Source organism: Oryctolagus cuniculus, chromosome 2, assembly GCF_051225735.1.
Source record: "Oryctolagus cuniculus isolate XC-2025 breed Fujian yellow rabbit chromosome 2, ASM5122573v1, whole genome shotgun sequence".
NCBI classification, from domain to species: domain Eukaryota; kingdom Metazoa; phylum Chordata; class Mammalia; order Lagomorpha; family Leporidae; genus Oryctolagus; species Oryctolagus cuniculus.
The window spans coordinates 90,829,642-90,848,183 of record NC_142868.1 but is presented as its reverse complement, the minus strand read 5'-3'; the positions used below and the strand labels follow the sequence as shown (position 1 = coordinate 90,848,183).

The 18,542-nt window shown below is 49.3% G+C and overlaps 1 protein-coding gene across 8 annotated transcripts in view; it reads right to left on the bottom strand.

The window, feature by feature from the left end:
* PLEKHA2 (pleckstrin homology domain containing A2) overlaps window positions 1-18,542 on the bottom strand; it is an 88,601-nt gene that overhangs the window by 6,048 nt on the left and 64,011 nt on the right. For 3 of the 8 annotated variants that reach the window (XM_089325916.1, XM_089325915.1, XM_089325914.1), the window contains 6 exons: window positions 15,637-15,777; window positions 14,949-15,095; window positions 14,764-14,832; window positions 14,358-14,428; window positions 10,345-10,408; window positions 7,602-7,867 (listed from right to left, as the gene is read on the bottom strand). In XM_089325916.1, the coding sequence (XP_089182042.1) occupies window positions 7,625-7,867; window positions 10,345-10,408; window positions 14,358-14,428; window positions 14,764-14,832; window positions 14,949-15,095; window positions 15,637-15,777 (735 nt within the window). In that variant the 3' untranslated portion in view covers window positions 7,602-7,624. Of the gene's footprint in view, window positions 1-7,601; window positions 9,664-10,344; window positions 10,409-14,357; window positions 14,429-14,763; window positions 14,833-14,948; window positions 15,096-15,636; window positions 15,778-15,876; window positions 15,987-18,542 lie in introns of those variants that run through there. The other 5 variants (XM_008273961.5, XM_089325913.1, XM_008273960.5 and 2 more) reach the window with 3 other exon arrangements.

Here is an 18,542-nt window from a genome sequence, read left to right as displayed (position 1 = left end):
TTCCAGTTCTGTACATGACAAAAGAATGGTGGCTTCCCAAGAAAAAGACAAATCCAACCCTGGTCCAAAACCGACCACCAGGTGGAGGTTTGGCAGGTCTTTCCAGATGAGCTCTGATACCAGGGGGGCAAGGCTGTTTCAGAAGTGCTGGGAGAATTCAACACGCAACCAGGTGAAGCTGTCTGACCAGTGCCTGACACACACTCGGGACGCTGCTGTATTAGCTGTTGTTGTTTGTTACTATTATGATCCGATATAAGAAGAGCAAACAGAGGCTTATAATCCACCAGCACACACACGTGCCTTGCTTCATCCTGAGGTTTGCTTTCCATTATCTCATCCTCAAACTGCAGATAATTCCTACCTTGGAATCAAATAAAAGATCTGCAGTAGAAAGGGGTTATTTCAAACTTGAAGGAGATGGAGGAGAAAAGCATTTATTAGAGTCCCTTTTGGGAGGGAGGGGCGGAAGAGGACTTGGTAGGAGCAGGATGGAAGATCTAGAGGGGAGTAGAGGGGAGAACAGATGTCTCCTGTTTTCACGGAGCAGACTTGGAAATCCCTGGATGACAATCCCACAATCACTGCCCAATGGTGTTGAGCTACTGTTAGACTCCTCCCACCATGTGAAATGTCACCCCACAAGCCACAGGCCACCTGTCTGATTTGCTCTGTCTCACCACTAGACTCTCCTTCCCTCAGAACTACCAACCCATTAGCCCAAGCAGTCTTCACTCATCAAGGAATCACTGGATCAGAGAAAACTAGGAACCACCTGATTTAACATCTGAGGACGCAGGCATAGAAGTCAAAAGATAAGCTCCTCTTTTTTTCTTAAACATTTATTCATTTGAGGGCCGGCACCGTGGCGCAGTAGGTTAATCCTCCGCCTGTGGCGCTGGCATCCCATATGGGCACCAGTTCTAGTCGTGGCTGCTCCTCTTCCCATCCAACTCTCTGCTATGGCCTGTGAAAGTTGTGGAGGATGGCCCACATCCACATGGGAGACTGGGAGGTGGCGCCTGGCTCAGGGCTTCGGATCGGCGCAGCTCCAGCCGTTGCGGCCATTTGGGGTGAACCAATGGAAGGAAGACCTTTCTGTTTCTCCCTCTCACTGTCTAACTCTACCTCTCAAAAATAAATAAAATCTTTTAAGAAATTTATTCATTTGAAAAGCAGGAGTGACAGTGAAAATTTTCCATCCACTGGCTCATTCCCAAATGGCTATGGCCAATACAAAGTCATGAACCTGGAACTCCATCAGGGTCTCCCATGTGGGTGGCAGGGCTCCAAGTACTTGGGCCATCATCCCCTACTTCCCCAAGTGCATCAGCAAGGAGCTGGATCAGAAGTGGAGCAGCCAGGACTCCAACAATATGGGACGCTGGCACTGCTAATACAATTTGCTATTTTTTTTCTCTTCACCTACATTCATGTGGATAAAGGCTCATGAATGACAATAAGAAAATAAATATTGGTAAATAAATAATTGAAATCACCCTAAAACTTCATAAAATTCTAAAGACAAACACTGATATTTTGACAACCTCATTGCTATTCATTTTTCTTTTTCTAAATAAGATAATGCTATATGTTGGTACTTTTCCATATTTTCCATATCATATTTCTCAGTGTACATTTTCAGTGGGGCCAAATAATACATGATGGGTATCAACCAGTCCTTGAGGTGGAGACATGTGGCAGAGCAGTAAAGATGGCAGTTGGGATGCCCACATGCCTGGGTTTGAATCTCCTCTCCACTTCCAATTCAGTTTCCTGCTGATAGGCAGCAAGTGGTGAGTGGCTCAAGTACGTAAGTCTCTGCCACCCACGTGGGAGACCCACATGGAATTCCAGGACCCTGGTTTTGGCCTGGTCCACCCCTGGCTATTGTGGACATTTAGTAAATGGTCAATCGTGTGTGTATGTATCTGTCCCTTTCTATCACTCTGCCTTTCAAGAAAATCATTCATGAAAAATGGAATTAGAAGCTCACTGAATTTTCGTGCAAAATAATTTGAAAACCACGCATAGTTTTATCATAACACACATCTTCCACAAACTGTTTGAAGACCCTGAGGAAACAAGAGTTCAAAACTTTCTGGCACCAAAGTAAACTTGTCTTTGAATTCCACTTTTGAATTTTTTGAAGTACCCTATCATATGTCTATCTTTTACAGAAAGCTTGTGCTTAGCTTTCATCAAAATCTCAATAAATGGTGCCAGCATTGGCTAGGCCTCTGCCTGCAGCCCCGGCATCCCATATGGGTGCTGGTTCATGTCTCAGCTGCACCTCTTCCAATCCAGCTCTCTGTCTATGGGCTGGGAAAGCAGTGGAAGATGGCCAAAACGCTTGGGCCCCTGCACCCACAGGGGAGACACAGAAGAATTTCCTGGCTCCTGGCTTCAGATCGGCCTGGCTCTGGCCGTTGTGGCCATTTGGAGAATGAACCAGTGAATGGAAGACCTCTCTTTCTCCCTCTGTCTGTAATTATAATAATTTTTTTTAAAAAAGAGGAGGTGCTAAGTTCATACCTTCATCACCACCTGGTGTGCAAATGGTGTGTGCATTTGTTTCTGACACTTGGTTCAGACAAAAAAGTTGTGTTCCCAACCTTGAAGGCAGTTACTCAGGTGATAAGACCAAAGGCACTAAAATGAATCGCTGTAGCCTGTGGTTTCGTGGCAGTTTAATGAGACGTATGGAATATCTACTGTGAGCCCAGCACGGCAACAGATGCAATGGCTGGAAGTAATGCATTCTAGAGGTCAACAATAAAAGGCTTCCAATGTCTACCTCTGCTTATTGCCACTGCCCCTGTCCAAAATACGTAGGCAGCTCCCACCTTCCCAGTGGAGGACTGATTACTTCTGCTCCTTTCCTGAGAACCAATCCCATGATGAGACACAGCCTTGCTGCATTGACTGCAGACTGTGCACTTCATAGTGCTAGGTGATATCATTCACCTTGCCATCTAACTTAAACATCAAGTATCCAAAATGCTTTGGGCCCATACTCTGTGACTAGCTGGTGAGTCCCCCTATTGCTACTCCATTTTATAAAAATTCATTTTATTTATTTGAAAGGTGGAGAGACAGCGAGAAAGAGATCTTCCATTTGCTGGTTCACTCCTCAAATGGCTGCCAACGGCCAGGCCTGGGTCAGAACAAAGCCAGGAGCCAGGAACTCCATCTGGGGTTCCCATGTGGGTAGCAGGGACTCAAGCACTTGGGGCATCTTCTGTTCCTTTCCCAGGAACATTAGCAGGGAGCTGGATCAGAAGCAGAGCAGCCAGGACTCGAACCAAAGTTCCCATATGGGTGCCCATATTGGATGCCAGTGTCACAGCTGAACCTGCTTGCCACAACACTGGACCCCTAACTCTTGACTTGACACATCACCCTACACCAAGCAACTGGGCTAGTATCAAGTTACCAAGACAAGTTTGTACTGCATTTCTCAACTTGAGTAACTGATTCTCCTCTCGATAAGCTGACTAACACCCCTGACTGACTGGAAAATAGAGAAGTGGTGAGCACTGCTCAGCTTATAACCCAAGAATTAAAATCTCACTTATCTGTTTGCTAACCAACTTGTATCACCTACCTTTCTGCTTGCCTGGATACAGGATTACTGCCAGAACCTGGATTTGTGGTCACCACAGTCCATCCATCCAGACACCCAATTATCCCAAGGTGGTCTCCCCTGATACACAGCTGGACTTCCACTCTCCTGATAGTCAGACTTTACTGGTTGTTTGCGCCACACTCTCTACATCTTGGGTTCTGGACCAGGTTACTCTTAACATAGGTCAAGTCTAATTCTAGCACCTGGAATTTCCCATTCAGTTTTACTTTTCAAAGATTTATTTAATTTTTTGAGAGACAGAGTTACAGAGAGAGTTAGAGACAGAGAGAGAGAGGTCTTCCATCCAATGGCTGCGATGGCCGGAGCTGAGCTGATTAGGAACCAGGAGCTTCTTCCAGGTCTCCCAGTTGGGTACAGGGGCCCAATGACCTGGCCCATCCTCCGCTGCCTTCCCAGGTACATTAGCAGGGAGCTGGATTGGAAGTGGAGCCGCTGGACCTCAAACCAGCGACCATGTGGGATGCCAGCACTGCAGGCTAGGGCTTTAACCCACTGTGCCACAGTGCCGACCCCTAGTTCTATAATTTACTGGGTTTATGATATGGAGAAATGCAAGGGGACTTCTAAAAGTTCAAGGAAAATGAAATTAAAAGATAAGTTTGCTGTGGTACACTGTCGCTCCCCCTCTTCGTGGAGGAACGACACAGGACCCTGCGCTGTTCTCTCGTCTGCTCGGCCCTCCCCGGGTTTGCTGCTGGTTCTTCCCGGGTTGGCTACTATCCCTTCCACCTCCGTGGAAGGGCAGTTGCCCCTGGCCACATTCCCCACTTCCGCAGGGGAGCGGCACACCGCCGGCCGGCTCTCTGGGGGGCTGCACAGGTGTTCCTTCAGCTAGATGTTCCCCTTAGATGTTCCTCGTAGATGTTCCTGGTGAATGCCGTCTCTCTCCTCCTTTATAGTCCTCCTCCGCCAATCCTAACTCGGCTGCCCACACGCCGAGTACGCTGCTCTCCTCCAATCAGGAGTAGGTCCTACAGTTTATTGGTTGAACTGGAGGCAGCTGCGTAGAAGCTGTTTTCTCCTCTCCCAGCGCCATATTGTGGGAGAGCAGATGCATAGAATAAGTCTTAATTCCAGTAACTCAGTCTAGTCCTGGTTGCTCCCCACAGTACACAAAAAATTCTTTTTTGAAATCCATCTAGTTTTTTCATAATACAGATTTACCAGAAACTTCCTGAAGACTCCTCATTTGCATGGATTTCAAAATATTTTTGCACTAAAATAAGCTTATCTTTTATCTATTGTTTTAAAGGTTTATTTATTTATTTAAAGCAGAGTTACTGAGAGATGGGGAGAGACACAAAGACTTTTCATCTGCTGATTCACTTCCCAAATGGCCACACAACAGCCAGGGCCGGGTCAAGCAAACACCAGGAGCCTGGAACTCCATCCAGGTCTTCCACACGAGTTCAGGGGTCCAAGCACTTGGGTCATCTTCAACTGCCTTCCCAAGCACATTAGCAGGAAGCTGGATTGTAAGTGGAGCAGCCAGGACTCAAACAGGTGCTCATAGGGGATGCCACAACTTAATCTGCAGCACCACAATGCCAGCCCCATAAACTTATCTCTTAATTCCATTTTCCATGAACTTTTTCAAGTAACCAAGTGATTTGCCACCATGGACTCTGTTTCCCCATGTGTGAAATACAAATGACTTCAGAGACTAAGGAGAATCCAATGACAGGCTGCCTACATGTTTGCCTGGTGTTGAGCCTGGGACATATAGGTGTCCAATAAACAGAAAGACCACAGGGCACAAATTGTACATAAGTAGGACACATAAGCTAAATGACCAACATGTGCATAGTCAGAATCCAGCCTACTTCTTTCTCTTCTAAGGAGCTATTTTGTCTGCCTAGGTCAGCCCTGTTCTCTGGTCTGTTTCACCAGACACTGAGGACAAATGGGTCTTCCTGGCCGATTTACTGGGCATATCCCCAGGAAGCAGGGAAGCAGGCAACACTGCTGGCACCTCAGCACCACACTGTACAGGCAGTCACATTCTTCCACCTTCTGCATCTGGGAAAGATGACTGGCATACAAACGTACTCAGACTCAGATTTTTCGCAGACTTTTTCCTCCAAATGAAAGAAATGACCCTATAACCCGGAGGGAAATTATGACGGTATTTTCTTGCCAATGACAAATTTTGACCTTTCAAAGCAAAAAATTAGAATTTCAGAAAACTTCTATCCAGCTTCATGAGCTTCATAGTTTTCTATACTTAAAGATACTGCTCAGAACATCAGCAGCAATGAAAATAAGTGTGATTCTGTGACAAAATTTGGAAGATGTGTCAACATTTGTTGGATCTGCATACCTCAGTAAGCACCATTTTCCAAATGGTGCACACTGTTAAAAAATCATGCCTAGGTAAAAGTATCTAGGTAAGTAAAAGTATCAAGTGTAGAATCCACCAATGGATTTTAACCTAAAAATGTAATAGTTCGTACATATGGCTTGAGGTTCCACATTGCATCTAAACATTAAGAAATCAGTTTGTCAAGTTTTGCTAACAGAATCAAAGACTATCCACAATGATCTGAAAAGGTTATTAAAATATTCCTCTAGGGTTGGCGCTGTAGCATGGTAGGTAAAGTCACTGCCTGCAGTGCTGGCATCCCATATGGGCACTGGTTTGAGACTGGCTTTTCCACTTCCAATCCAGCTCTCTGCTATGGCCTGGGAAAGCAGTAGAAGACGGCCCAAGTGCCTGGGCTCCCGCACCTGCATGAGAGACCTAAGGAGGCTCCTGGCTCCTGGTTTCGGATTGGTGCAGCTTGAGCCATTGTGGCCAACTGGGGAGTGAACCAGTAGATGGAAGACCTCTCTCTGCTTCTCCTTCTCTCTCTGTGTAACTCTTTCAGATAAATAAATAAAATCTTTAAAAAAAATAAAAAGAAAAAAATTCCTCTTTTTGCAAATCTGTGTGAGGCCAGATTGTCTTTATATTCTTCAATCAAAACAACATATGGCTACAGATAAAATTCAGAAGCAGATATGAGAATTCTGTTGTCTTGAAATTAAGTCAGCCATTGAAGGGCTATGCAGAAATAGAAAATCAATGCTAATTCTTCTTGCTATTTTTATAAACAATTTTTTTCATAAAATATGTTGTATGAATGTATAGAGTTTACAATGGCTATTTTAGGTGAATTAATAAATACTTTTAGTGACTTTTTGTAATCTACAGTATGCTTTTACTTCCCATTCTCCCTGTGTTAGGTGCCATAAATAGATTTGTCCATTTGTTCTCTTGTTAGTTCAGGGCAATGCTGCAGAAATGTGGGGGTGCAGAGGCAAAGGCGCACAGGAGTGACGAGACTCTCCCGGTACACGCGCACACGGTCACGGAGATGTCGCAATGGATTTTGAGTTTTTCTGGTTGTTGTTGAGTTGCCTGTCTTCAGTCCAAAGCTCTTTCCCAAACTCTTCCCACCAGCAGTATCACCCACTTGAGAAACATCTACTGAGCATCACCAGGGTGTCAAGCACTGTATAGATAACAGCTTTAGAACATGTCCACTCGGATGTCCCCCAGGCACCGTCAACTCAACCACTCATGTCGGACCTCTTTCCTCTCTGCAGTTCCTCCTCCTGTCTCCCAGTGCAGTGACCATGCCTTCCATCACCTGGAGCTCAGGCCAAACACTGGGCACGAACCTTGCCTCTCCTCTCTCCCTCTAAACAACCAGCCACGCCCCAAGTCCTGGGCATTCTCCCTCTTTCATGTCTCCTGCATGTTCTCGACTCACCCTAGTTCCGGCTTCCTCTGTGCCTCACTGGAATTATCACAACAGCCTCAACTACCTCCCCTACCCTGCATACTGCACTTGGCTGGGTGAGCTACAGACAGCAGCATACCACCAAAGGACCAGGGTGGAGGCTGGTTTCCTCCATTTACAGAAGAGAAACCACAGGCTCTCCAAGTTAGTAACTTGCCCAGATCATATTTGTTTTCTTTTTTTTAAAGAATTATTTATTTATTTGAAAGGCACAGTTACAGAGAGAGAGAGAGAGATACAGAGAGACAGACAGAGAGACAGAGAGAGGGAGAAAGTCTTCTATCTTCCGCTTCACTCCCCAGATAGCCGCAATGGCCAGAGCTGCGCCGATCTGAAGCCAGGAACCAGGAGCTTCTTCTGGGTCTTCCACATGGGTGCAGGAGCCCAAGCACTTGGGCCATCTTCCACTGCTTTCCCAGGCCATAGCAGAGAGCTGGATTGGAAGTGGAGCACCAGGGACTTGAACCGACACCCATATAGGATGCCAGCACTGCAGGCAGCAGCTTAACCCACTACACCACAGCGCCAGCCCCAGGCATTTGTTTTTTAAAAGGCAAACCTGATCACAGCAGTCCCTTCAAGTAAGCTCTAAGGGAGCTCACTCTCAAGATAAGAGCCAAGCTCTTCAACAAGGCACACAGTTCCATAGGCCCTCTGGACCTGGCTGTCCAGCCTCCCCTGTGCCCCTGCTCCTTCACCTCCATTGGTCTCCGGGATTCTTTTCAGCAGTGCGATCCTCTTTACCTGGGCCATTCCTCTCCCAACCAACCTAGCTTAGGGTTCAAGAGCCTTCCCTGCCTGGCCCTTCCCCAGGACTGGGCCAGGGCCCTTCTGATGAGTCCATGCCACTTTAGTCACCCTGACGACGGCAGCCCTGATCATACCGCCTCTTTGGCTTTCAGTTTTAGATTTTGTTTTGTAATCTCCCATCCCCTTCAGGGAGACTGTGACATACTTACTTGTAAACATCTACCTTCTCTTGTTGCATTCTGCATTTCACACTGGCACCACCTGAGCACCTAATTTTTTTTTCAATTTGTATATCTTAAGGTTGAGTCCTGTGCTGTCCAGTGTCACGCAGCCACCATTCAGTACCATACAGAACAGCTTCACTGCCCCATCCCTTCCCTGTGCCTCACCTACCAACATCGGCTCATGTCCATCACATGGCTCTTACCTGTTTCCTTGGCTTTAACTCTCTCTCTTCAATTCAGGATTAGTTCTGCTTCACATGGTGTCCCCAGACTGAGATAAAATGCCTGGCACTCTGAGGATACTCCATAGCTATCTAATGAATTCAAGGACTACAAAACCTTTTGTTATACCCACAGGTTAAACTTGGTCCTTAAATGGTAATACTGCCATTAAATAAGTAGCTCTAGGGGTCAGTGTTCTGGCTCAGCATATTAAGCTGCCACCTGCAATGCTGGCATATCATATGAGCACTGGTTCAAGTCCTGGCTGCTCCACTTCCAATCCAGTTCCCTGCTAATAATCCTGGGAAAATAGCAGAAGATGGCCCAAGTACTTGGATCCCTGCCACCCACATGGGAGGCTCAGATGGCGCTCCAGGCTTCTGGCTTTGGCCTGCCTCAGCCTTGGCCACTGTGGTCACTTAGGGAGTGAATCAGTGGATGGAAGATCTCTTTCTCTAATTCTGCCTTTTGAATAAGTAAGTAAATCTTTTAAAAATAATAGTAGATTGGGGCTGGCACTGTGACACAGTAGGTTAATCCTCTGCCTGTGGCGCCAGCATCACATATGGGTACCAGTTCTAGCCCCAGCTGCTTCTCTTCCCATCTAGCTCTCTGCTATGGCCTGAGAAAGCAGCAGAAGATGGCCCAAGTCCTTGGGCCCCTGCACCCATGTGGGAGACCCGGAAGAAGCTCCTGGCTCCTGGCTTCAGATTGGCGCAGCTCCAGCTATTGCAGCCATTTGGACAGAAGACCTTTCTCTCTGCCTCTCCCTCTCACTGTCCATAACTCTACCTCTCAAATAAAAAAAAAAAAAGGTCATCATTTAAAATAATAATAATAATAATAAAAGATAAGCAGTAAATAAATGAAAAGCTCTGACACCCGCAGCAAACTCTCTGCAGCTCCAGTGTGCTCCCAAGTCTCCCCTCTGGCACCTTTTCCCAGATGGCAAGCGCTGGTCCCACTGAGCGTGGGCTGCACATGACTAAGTCTTCCAGAGGGCCTGCCAGGCTCAGGCTGGAAGATCTGCAGCCTAAGAAGTGGAAGGGAAGGTGTTTAGTGGGCAGCAGCCCTCAGCACACAGAAGCCAACACACGACTGTTATCTTAATGCCAGCAATCCAGCACAACCACAATGCCACAAACCCATGCCCTCCCTGCACACCTCCAGGCAACCTGGGCTGGGGACTTGGCACCGGCAGTCTGGGCTCTGGTGGGAAATCTGGCCTTCCAGCTCCTATGGCTTTGGAAGGAGTTGGGAGAACTCCAAAGCCATGGGTGGAAGAGGAGCTCCTGACAAGTGACCCATCAGAGCCCAAACAACGGCTTTCTCTGTGCAGCTGGGCCTTGCACCTGCTGCCCGCACAGGGCCCTCTGTGCTACTGTCCTTCTGCACACAGTGATGTCCATACACAGACGGCACTTATAAATACCCTCCAAAGGAGAAGTGAAATCACTGACCGGTTCCCCTTTTCTCTGCTTAGCTGGAGCCCAGCAGCCGAGAGCAGCTGCTACAAACTCATATTCCCTCAGTGTAATGGCTCAACCTGCTTTTATTTTATGGTTGGGAAGTCTTTGGCAAACATCCTGTTTAAAATGAGACGAGACTCGGGGGCTACACGTATCCCTTAGAAACATCAAGCAAAAGGAAACAGAAAGCAAAGCCAAGGGCAAAGGCTCTCCTCTCAGTACCCCATTCAGAGTGAGCATTTTACCTGTACGTAGAAGGTCCTGGAGCTTGTTATTATTTCAAACAGGTTGTCTCTCATGAGGAGATCACTAGACAGAAAAAGAGAAAGGAAGTTACCCGGCCTGTAGGCATGCACACCAAGGACTTGATCTGTCCTACATCAAGGCACCAGGGCCCCCGTCACTAAAAAGGATGGCAGAGTGGAAGTTTCCAGGCCATTCCTCCCTCAGCCCCTGCTGAAAACACTAGAGGGGTTTCCTGCAGCTCCACCTCCTTGAGGCTCCCAGGAGGCACTGCCATCTGGTGGACCTTCCCACACACCCCAGTGCAAGAAGGTAAAGCTCCTTCCCCTCCACCAGATCCACCGCACCCCTACAGTTGTCTCTCTCTTGGTACTCAAGATGCATGGGACGATATATAAAAGTACTGGGTTTTCTAAGATATATTTTATTTATTTGAAAGGCAGAGTGACAGAGACAAGGAGAGACACAGTGAGAGAGACAGATCATCCATCCACGGGTTCACTGCCCAAATGGCCACAAAAGCCAGGGCTGGGACAGGCCAAAACCAAAAACCCAGAACTCCATCCAGGTCTCCCATGTGGGTGGCAGCAGCCTGAGTACTTGGTCCATCTGCTGCTTTCCCAGGTGTGCTAGCAAGCAACTGGATCAGAAGCAGAGCAGCCAGCACTCAATCCACTGGTGCCTTAACCACTGCACCACAACCTGGGCCCCTAAAGGCCTATTTTGAGTGCTTTTTATTTTCCCACAAAAACCCAGCACTTAAGATTTTCTCCATTTTATGGACGAGGAAAACCAGGCTGCAAGACCTTACAAGACTCACGTATGGTGGCACAGATTTAAACCCAGGTCCAACCTCAGAGGCTGCACTTTTAATCACTCCTGCAGGAGCCAACTCCTCTTTTCCAAAACCATCCTCCACCTCAGCAGCAACTCCATCATCCTCACTGAGGTCCTACACTTTGCCTCACTGCACGGAGCCCATGCAGACAAGGAGCCAAGGAGGAGAAAAGCAGGTGAGTGTGGACTGCTTGGGAAGAGAAAAATGCTGACTTCTGCAGGGCAAAGGCAAGAAGCCACTGATGCCCAAAGACAAACCTCCAATTAGCCCAAATTATTTACGGTGGGAAACATCTGCGGTGTGAATGCTGTCACTGGGAGGGCGACATAAGGAGTCCAAGATCTAATTCCCACCCTGTAAAAGAACATAAGAAAGCAGGCCTACACAAGCAGATGTTTGGATGCATGGTACTTGCCAAGAGTTAAAATAACTCCAAGAAAGAAGTGATCACAGTCAGGGTTGCCTTCATTAAAATAAAAAAAAAGGAAGGAAGGAAATGGCAGGGGACTGGCCAGTGACATGGGCACCGGGCAGAAGGAAGAGGAGCGGGAGACTAAGGCTGAAGGGAGCCAGACAGGGCTCAGGTCTAACCCTGACCCTGGCTAAGGAAAAGGTATTTGGGGCTGTTGTCGAACCACTAAAGGGTGGACATCTGGCACAGTGGTTAAGACAGAGCTTGGGACGCCCACATCCCTTATCACAGTGCAGGGCTGAGTCTCGGCTTCATTCTCGATTCCAGCCTCCTACTAACGCACACCCTGGGAGGCAGCAGGTGAGGGCTCCAGTGCTTGAACTGCTGCTGCCCACATGGGAGACCTGGACGGGGTTCCCTGCTCCCGCTTTGGCCTGGCCCAGCGCTGGCTGTTTTGGGCATTTGGGGAGTAAATCACTGGAGGAGAGTGCTCCGTCTTTCTCTCTCTCTCTCTCTTTTCAAAATAAATACATTTTTAATAATTTTTAATTTAAAAATAAAAATATCATGAGCCTTTGTAACTCCCAAGGGCAAAGTGGAGGTGAAACAACCTCCTTTATCAGGCTGGTCACCACAAACATCAGTGACGAAGGCACCTGCTACAATGCAGGTCAGGTTAACAGGCACCTGGAACACATTCCACTATCATTCCTTTCTGTCTCTGAGTAGAGATGGCTCTTCTTCCTGACTAAAATGTTTCAAGCGTTCAAATCTTTCATGCACATAAGCACAGAGCAATCACAAATTTAACGACGATGGTGGTAAAACCAAAGCAGGCAGGAAATCCCCACCCTTTCACATCTGCTTGTTGCTTTCAACTCAATTCAGTGCAACATGCTGGGTTCTGTGGAGGTCACAAAGTCTCACCAGCCGGCACCCTGCACAGCCCCCAAGACTTCCTTTCCTGCTCCCTTATTTCTTTCACTCAGAGTTTAATGTGGCTCTGGAGGGGCAGAGATTTAGGGAAAGCTTAAAGCACTCCTAGGATAGAACCCCCACCCTTGGTTCCTTAAGCTGTGCCAACACTCCCGGGGGTGGAGGAGATGGGTACATGCAACAGTAACAAGTCACCTCAGGATTGCTCTGCTTCCAAATCAGCTTCCTGCTAACGTACCTGGAGCGGCAGCAAAAGATGACCTAAGTGGGAGACCAGGATGGAGTTCCTGGGTCTTGGCTTCAGCTTGGCCCAGCCCTAACTGTTGCAGCTATTTGGGAAGTGAACTAGTAGATGGAAGACCTCTCTCTCTCTCTCTCTCTCACCTGTCTTCCTTGTCTTTCAAATAAATAAATCTTTAAAAGAATGCTTAAGGGGCCTCACATGTGCAGGCGCCCTCCAGAGTCGGGACCACTCAGGGACCTCCAAGGATCTGGCCGTGCCCAGTCTTCCCTCTGCTCACTGCCCACCGCTGGAGCCACACTGCTGGAGCTTCCGCCTACAGCTTCTTCTGTGAATTAGAAATGGGCCCTGGAAACCTCCGTAATCTGTATTCTATAATAACCGTCATTTGTAAGACTCAGCAAAGTGCCTCTGTCCCTGCTTCCCTGGGTCACACAGAACCCTGCTTTCATGTGAGACCACCCACGCCTTCATGGGAGAACAGGCCGCCTGCTGCTGGTAGCCCTGAGGCGATGTGTGCAGGCTGCACCAGCGCGGCCCACAGGATGGAGAGACACAAATGCCCCGTCTCTCAAGACCACACACAGATGGCCCCAAAGAGGATTTCCAGATGCCCAGAAACATTGGCGGGGGGGGGGGGGGTCTCTAAAGTTTAATCCTAGGTGCATCTGCATTTGGGGTTGGAAATGGGGGAATCCCTTGCAAAGTCCCAAACCCATCCTCTATGCACCAGGCCCTTGAAAAGTGATCATCTCCTACTAGAATCATTCCCAGTGGGGTAACAGAGAAATGCTGTGATTCACCCCTGTATTTCTGGCACAAGAGGGCCAAAAGGAAGAGAAGACAAAAGGCATAAGAAGTCAGGAAAGAGGCCCCAGCATGAGCAGGTGTTGGCGACTTACAGACTCGGTCCCTCCTCTGAAGACTGAGCTTCAAGCACCCAAGAAGCACCAAGCTCTGCTCTCTTCTTTATTTCTACATCTTTCTTTCCCTCCACCTGAAATTCCTTTTTTAATTATATTTGTTTGAAAGGCGGAGTGACAGAGAGAGAGGGAGACACAGAGAGAAAACGAAATCTGCTAGTTTCACTCTCCAAATGGCCTCCATGGCTAGGGCTGGACCAGGCTGACACCAGGAGCCTAAGTGGGAGACCAGCTGGGTCTCCCACATGGGTGGCAGGGGCCCAGGCACGTGGGAGACTTTCTGTTGCCTTCTCAGGTGCATTAGCTGGGAGCTAGATCAGAAGTAGAACAGCCAGGACCTGAACTTGTGTGCTCATATGGGATGCCGGCATCACAGGTGGCAGCTTAACCAACCACACCACAGTGCCGGCCCCTGCACCTGAAATTATGACAGGCTCAACGACTTAGTGGCAAGAGTAAGGCATCAGAAGAGGCTACGTGACTGCACCCCGTGCCAGCCTGCACGCAGCAAGTCAGGACACTGGGCTCCCACCCCTCACTCTAGGAAGAAGACAGGAACTCGTGAACGTGGCCTCAGGAGAGCAGTGAGTGACAATCTGCGTAAATGAAGGTTGCAGAGGGCAGGTGCAGCTGCCACGAGAGAAACAGTAAGCAGAGGGAATTACCCAGACTTGACCAGACACTCGTGGGTCTTGAGGACATCCTTGAGCAATATGGTGCGCAGCGGTTCTCGGTCCTGGTGGGGAAGATGCAACCGCAGATGAGTGAGGCTGTGCACCAGGCACCACGACCCAGACCATTCCCTCCTCCAACTGCTGCCTCCACCCAGCCTTGCCGACAGCCTGCTCTCAATCAATCTACGGAGAAAGTGCTCGGTGGCTCTGACTACCCAGAAGCCCGAGGGCCACCTGAACAGCGTTGTGAAGTCACGTACATGAGAAGGCTGGGACAAGTCAGAGCTGCTCCTGACATCTGGGCGTATGCCCAGGTGCCCATTCACACATGCTCTCCCCTGGGATGTAGTCATATGTCTCTTAGGTCTCTCACCAGGGCCCCCACGCTGCTACGAACCTGCTCACACTTGAAGTAGCAGATGGTGAAGTCGTCGAGTGCAAAGAAGCGGCGTTTCCAGCTCTTACGCTGAAATGGAAAATAAAGGGCAGGACGTGAGGACGTGTGCCTGCTTCTTCCGGCCTCCTCTTGCCTCCGCTCCCTGCATGCCACAACCCCAATCCGGCTGGGGCTGACATACTCACCACGTTCCCTTGCTTCACACAGTAGCCACTCTTAATGAGGGGCGGCCCCGTGGAAGCGCGGCAGCCCGACGTGGGGATGTAACTCTGAGACCTCCGAAGGATGGCGTGGGAGCCTGGCTCGCTCCCTTCCTGCCCATCCCCGCCATTCTAGAAGGAAACGGGTTCAGGATTAGCACCTCCCTCTCACTCTTGTATGCAGCTGCAGCCCCCGCCCGCCTCCAGCCATCTAGCCAGCCAGGTCCCTTGCCTCTTGGACTGGGTTGGTCCAAGAAGAAGTAGACAAGAAAACAAACAGTGACTCTGCTGCTGTCAGGTGCTCTCTTGGGTGCCTGGGGAGGCTGGGGAAACCCAGGAGAAAGGACAAAGCACACGCAGAGAAGAGGGGGTGGACATTGGGCTTGTTATCAGCCTTTCCTGCACTGTCAACCCAGTTCCCACGGGTTTTACAAGGCAATCTCCTTGAGCTCAACCACAGGAGCCACCACCTTCAAGAGGCAGCAACCTCACTGTCTACACTGCCATCCTCCCGCCCACCCCTGCCCTGCATCTTCCCGATGGCCCCATCGGCACCAGCTCCCCTCATGCGGTCCACCCGTCCCACACTGCAGGCCTCTGTGTCTGTCACCAGCACATCATGGGCACTGCCAATACCCACTACCCCCTGACAGCATCAGTCGGGCCCCAGCACCTGGCTGATGGGCGTGTGCACCACCACCCCTCCGATGATCTCGGTCTTGTAGGCCACCTGTGGCTTCTTCTCCAGGGCCTGAGGAGCTGTTAAGCTTTTGAGAACTTCAGTCGACAGGGGTAAGTTCCCAACTTTGGGTACCTGGGAAGAAGGGTAGCATGGTCAACAGGGAACAGAAGGCTTGGAGAAGTTGGAAGGCCAAAGCAGGGCTGGGGGTAGGGGTAAGAAAAGCCACTATACCAAGTGAGACTCTGCTCTCTCTTCACCCCAGCCCAACAACAGAGCCATATGTGAACATGGAGAACTCAGCCAGCCACACCCCCAAACACACACACACACACACACACTCAAATGTACTCAACACCTACTGTAAGCCAGTCCTTCGGGCTACAAACCTAAGATCAAATATCAAACAAGATAAACATGGTGCTTACATGCTCTCGGGGTGAACCATAACAAAACTTGTAGTAGCAAAAGAAGCAGTGAAACTGCAAATGGCAGTGAGTGTAGTGGGAGCCAGGACAGAGAACAGTAAAGGAGCTCCCTGAAATGGAGCAGGCAGCTAGGGCAGGTGCTGAGAGAGAGAGAGAGAGAGAGAGAGAGAGGATGGGGGAGGGGGAGAGGGGGAGGGAGAGAGACTGAACAGCAACCTGGAAGAAAGGAGCCAGGAGAAAAGAGGGGAGGAAGTCTGTGACGCAGGTGGAACAGGTAAAAATGCAGGTGCTACAGGCTGAGCATCCCTAATCTGAAAACCTCAAGACCCAAAAAGCTCTAACATCCTGCAGGCTTGACCCGGGAAGCCTGTGCACTGCCGGGGTGGTGGGGCATTCTTCTGCAAGAAGACAAGTTTCGTGAACACAGCCGCTTTATTAACGACCATGCACACTTTTTAAAGGGCAGGCAGAAGGGGCGTAACTAACTCAGGGCAACATCAACTCTGTAGGATAGAACCGATATTGGGGCTGCTATGTTTCTCCAATCAGCTTGAAGGTCACGTAGCTAAGACAGCCTTCCAGGTGGTCTTAATGGGCCACACCTGGGAGCTCTTAACCTGATTGGCAATTACAGGGCCCTTTAACAGGTAGGGAAAAGTGCCTGGGGCTCCCGCCACCTGCCAGCAGTCAGGTTGTGGGGTCCTTCCCAGGAGGCATGGTGTGCCATGCTCGCAACCTCCTGCATGGGCAGGGCAGGGAAGGCAGACTGCCCGCCAGGTACAGGATCACCCACAAAAATCCCAAACTTTCTGAGCATGGAGTTGGTGGGGAATTCCACACCTGACTTCATGTGACAGGGCACAGTCAAAACACAGGGGCACTAAAAATACAGTATGAAAGGACCTTCAGGCAAAGTGTACAAGGTGAATCTGAAACGTATGTGAATTTCATGTTTTGACTTAGGCCCCATCCCCAAGATATTCTACCATATACATGCAAATATTCCAAAACCCCAAAATCCAGAATCAGGAACCCTTCTAGTCCCAAGCATTTCAGATAAAGAAACCCAACCTGTGTACGTTACAGAATGAGGGGCACACGAGCCTTGCGGCTGAGGGCCTGGGGTTTACCTCTTGACCTCCCAGTTTCGGGGTTAGCAGCTTTGGAAAAATCACAGAAGCTCTTGAGCCTCAAGTGTCTCATGTGCAAAGAGGAAAGAGAGAAGAGGTGTACATCCCAAGAGCTGTTGCGCTGATAAATATCTGATAGAGTATACAAACTGAAACAGTTTGGAAACCCAAAAATACGGCAGAATATTTAATTAACGCTTCACACACGGCACTAGAATTTAGAGTCCTTTTGGAAGAATGAGTTCTCTTTGTTCCTATCCAACAGAGAACTTTCACAATGAGCTGGAAGCCACAGGCCAGGGGTTCCAAACTGGCGGCCCACAGGTAGGCAGACTCCACCCAAAGCATGCCTGTTTGTCCTTTAGAATGTGTTTTTTCAGGCCGGCGCCGCGGCTCACTAGGCTAATCCTCCACCTAGCGGCGCCGGCACACCGGGTTCTAGTCCCAGTTGGGGCGCCGGATTCTGTCCCGGTTGCCCCTCTTCCAGGCCAGCTCTCTGCTGTGGCCAGGGAGTGCAGTGGAGGATGGCCCAGGTGCTTGGGCCCTGCACCCCATGGGAGACCAGGAGAAGCACCTGGCTCCTGCCATCGGATCAGCACGGTGCGCCGGCCGCAGCGCGCCGGCCGTGGCGGCCATTGGAGGGTGAACCAACGGCAAAAGGAAGACCTTTCTCTCTGTCTCTCTCTCTCACTGTCCACTCTGCCTGTCAAAAAAATAAAAAAAAAGAATGTGTTTTTTCAATCTACACCAAAAGGTTGAGATAGTCACATGACAGCTCAGCTGCAGTTCCCTCCTTGTTAACTGAGAAACGCAGGCTTAGTTTGGCCCAGTCCCTACCGTTCTCTGCTCTACCGAGGTGTTCCATCTAAAGTCACGTATCCATCTTTCTGCTGCCATTTCTTCTGCTTGCCACCTCACCCATTTGTACTAGATTCCGCAAACTGTAAGGAAATCTCTCATTTTGCAAAATGAGAGGGCTGGAGCAAGGACGAGTTACATCCATTGCCCGGAGCCGTGATGAACTGAACCGACTAGACCACGCCTCCCACAGTGAGCATGTTGCAAACGGCCTCACAATCCCACCCTCCCGAGAACCCAACACAGTCGCCCTGGGCCAGCAAAGCAACTGCAGGGCTCAGTCTGCCGCCATTGCACACCCTTCCCATTCAGACCCAAGGACACAGAACCTTAGAGCTCCAGAGAACTGCCCACAACAGAGACCTGGATTGAGCACCTCGTCTACACTTGGGAGCACACTACAGAAACTTAGCAGAAACTGGAATTAAAAGATGTTTGTTTCAATGAAAGAAGCACAGTTGAAATTCACGCATAGTGATTTCAC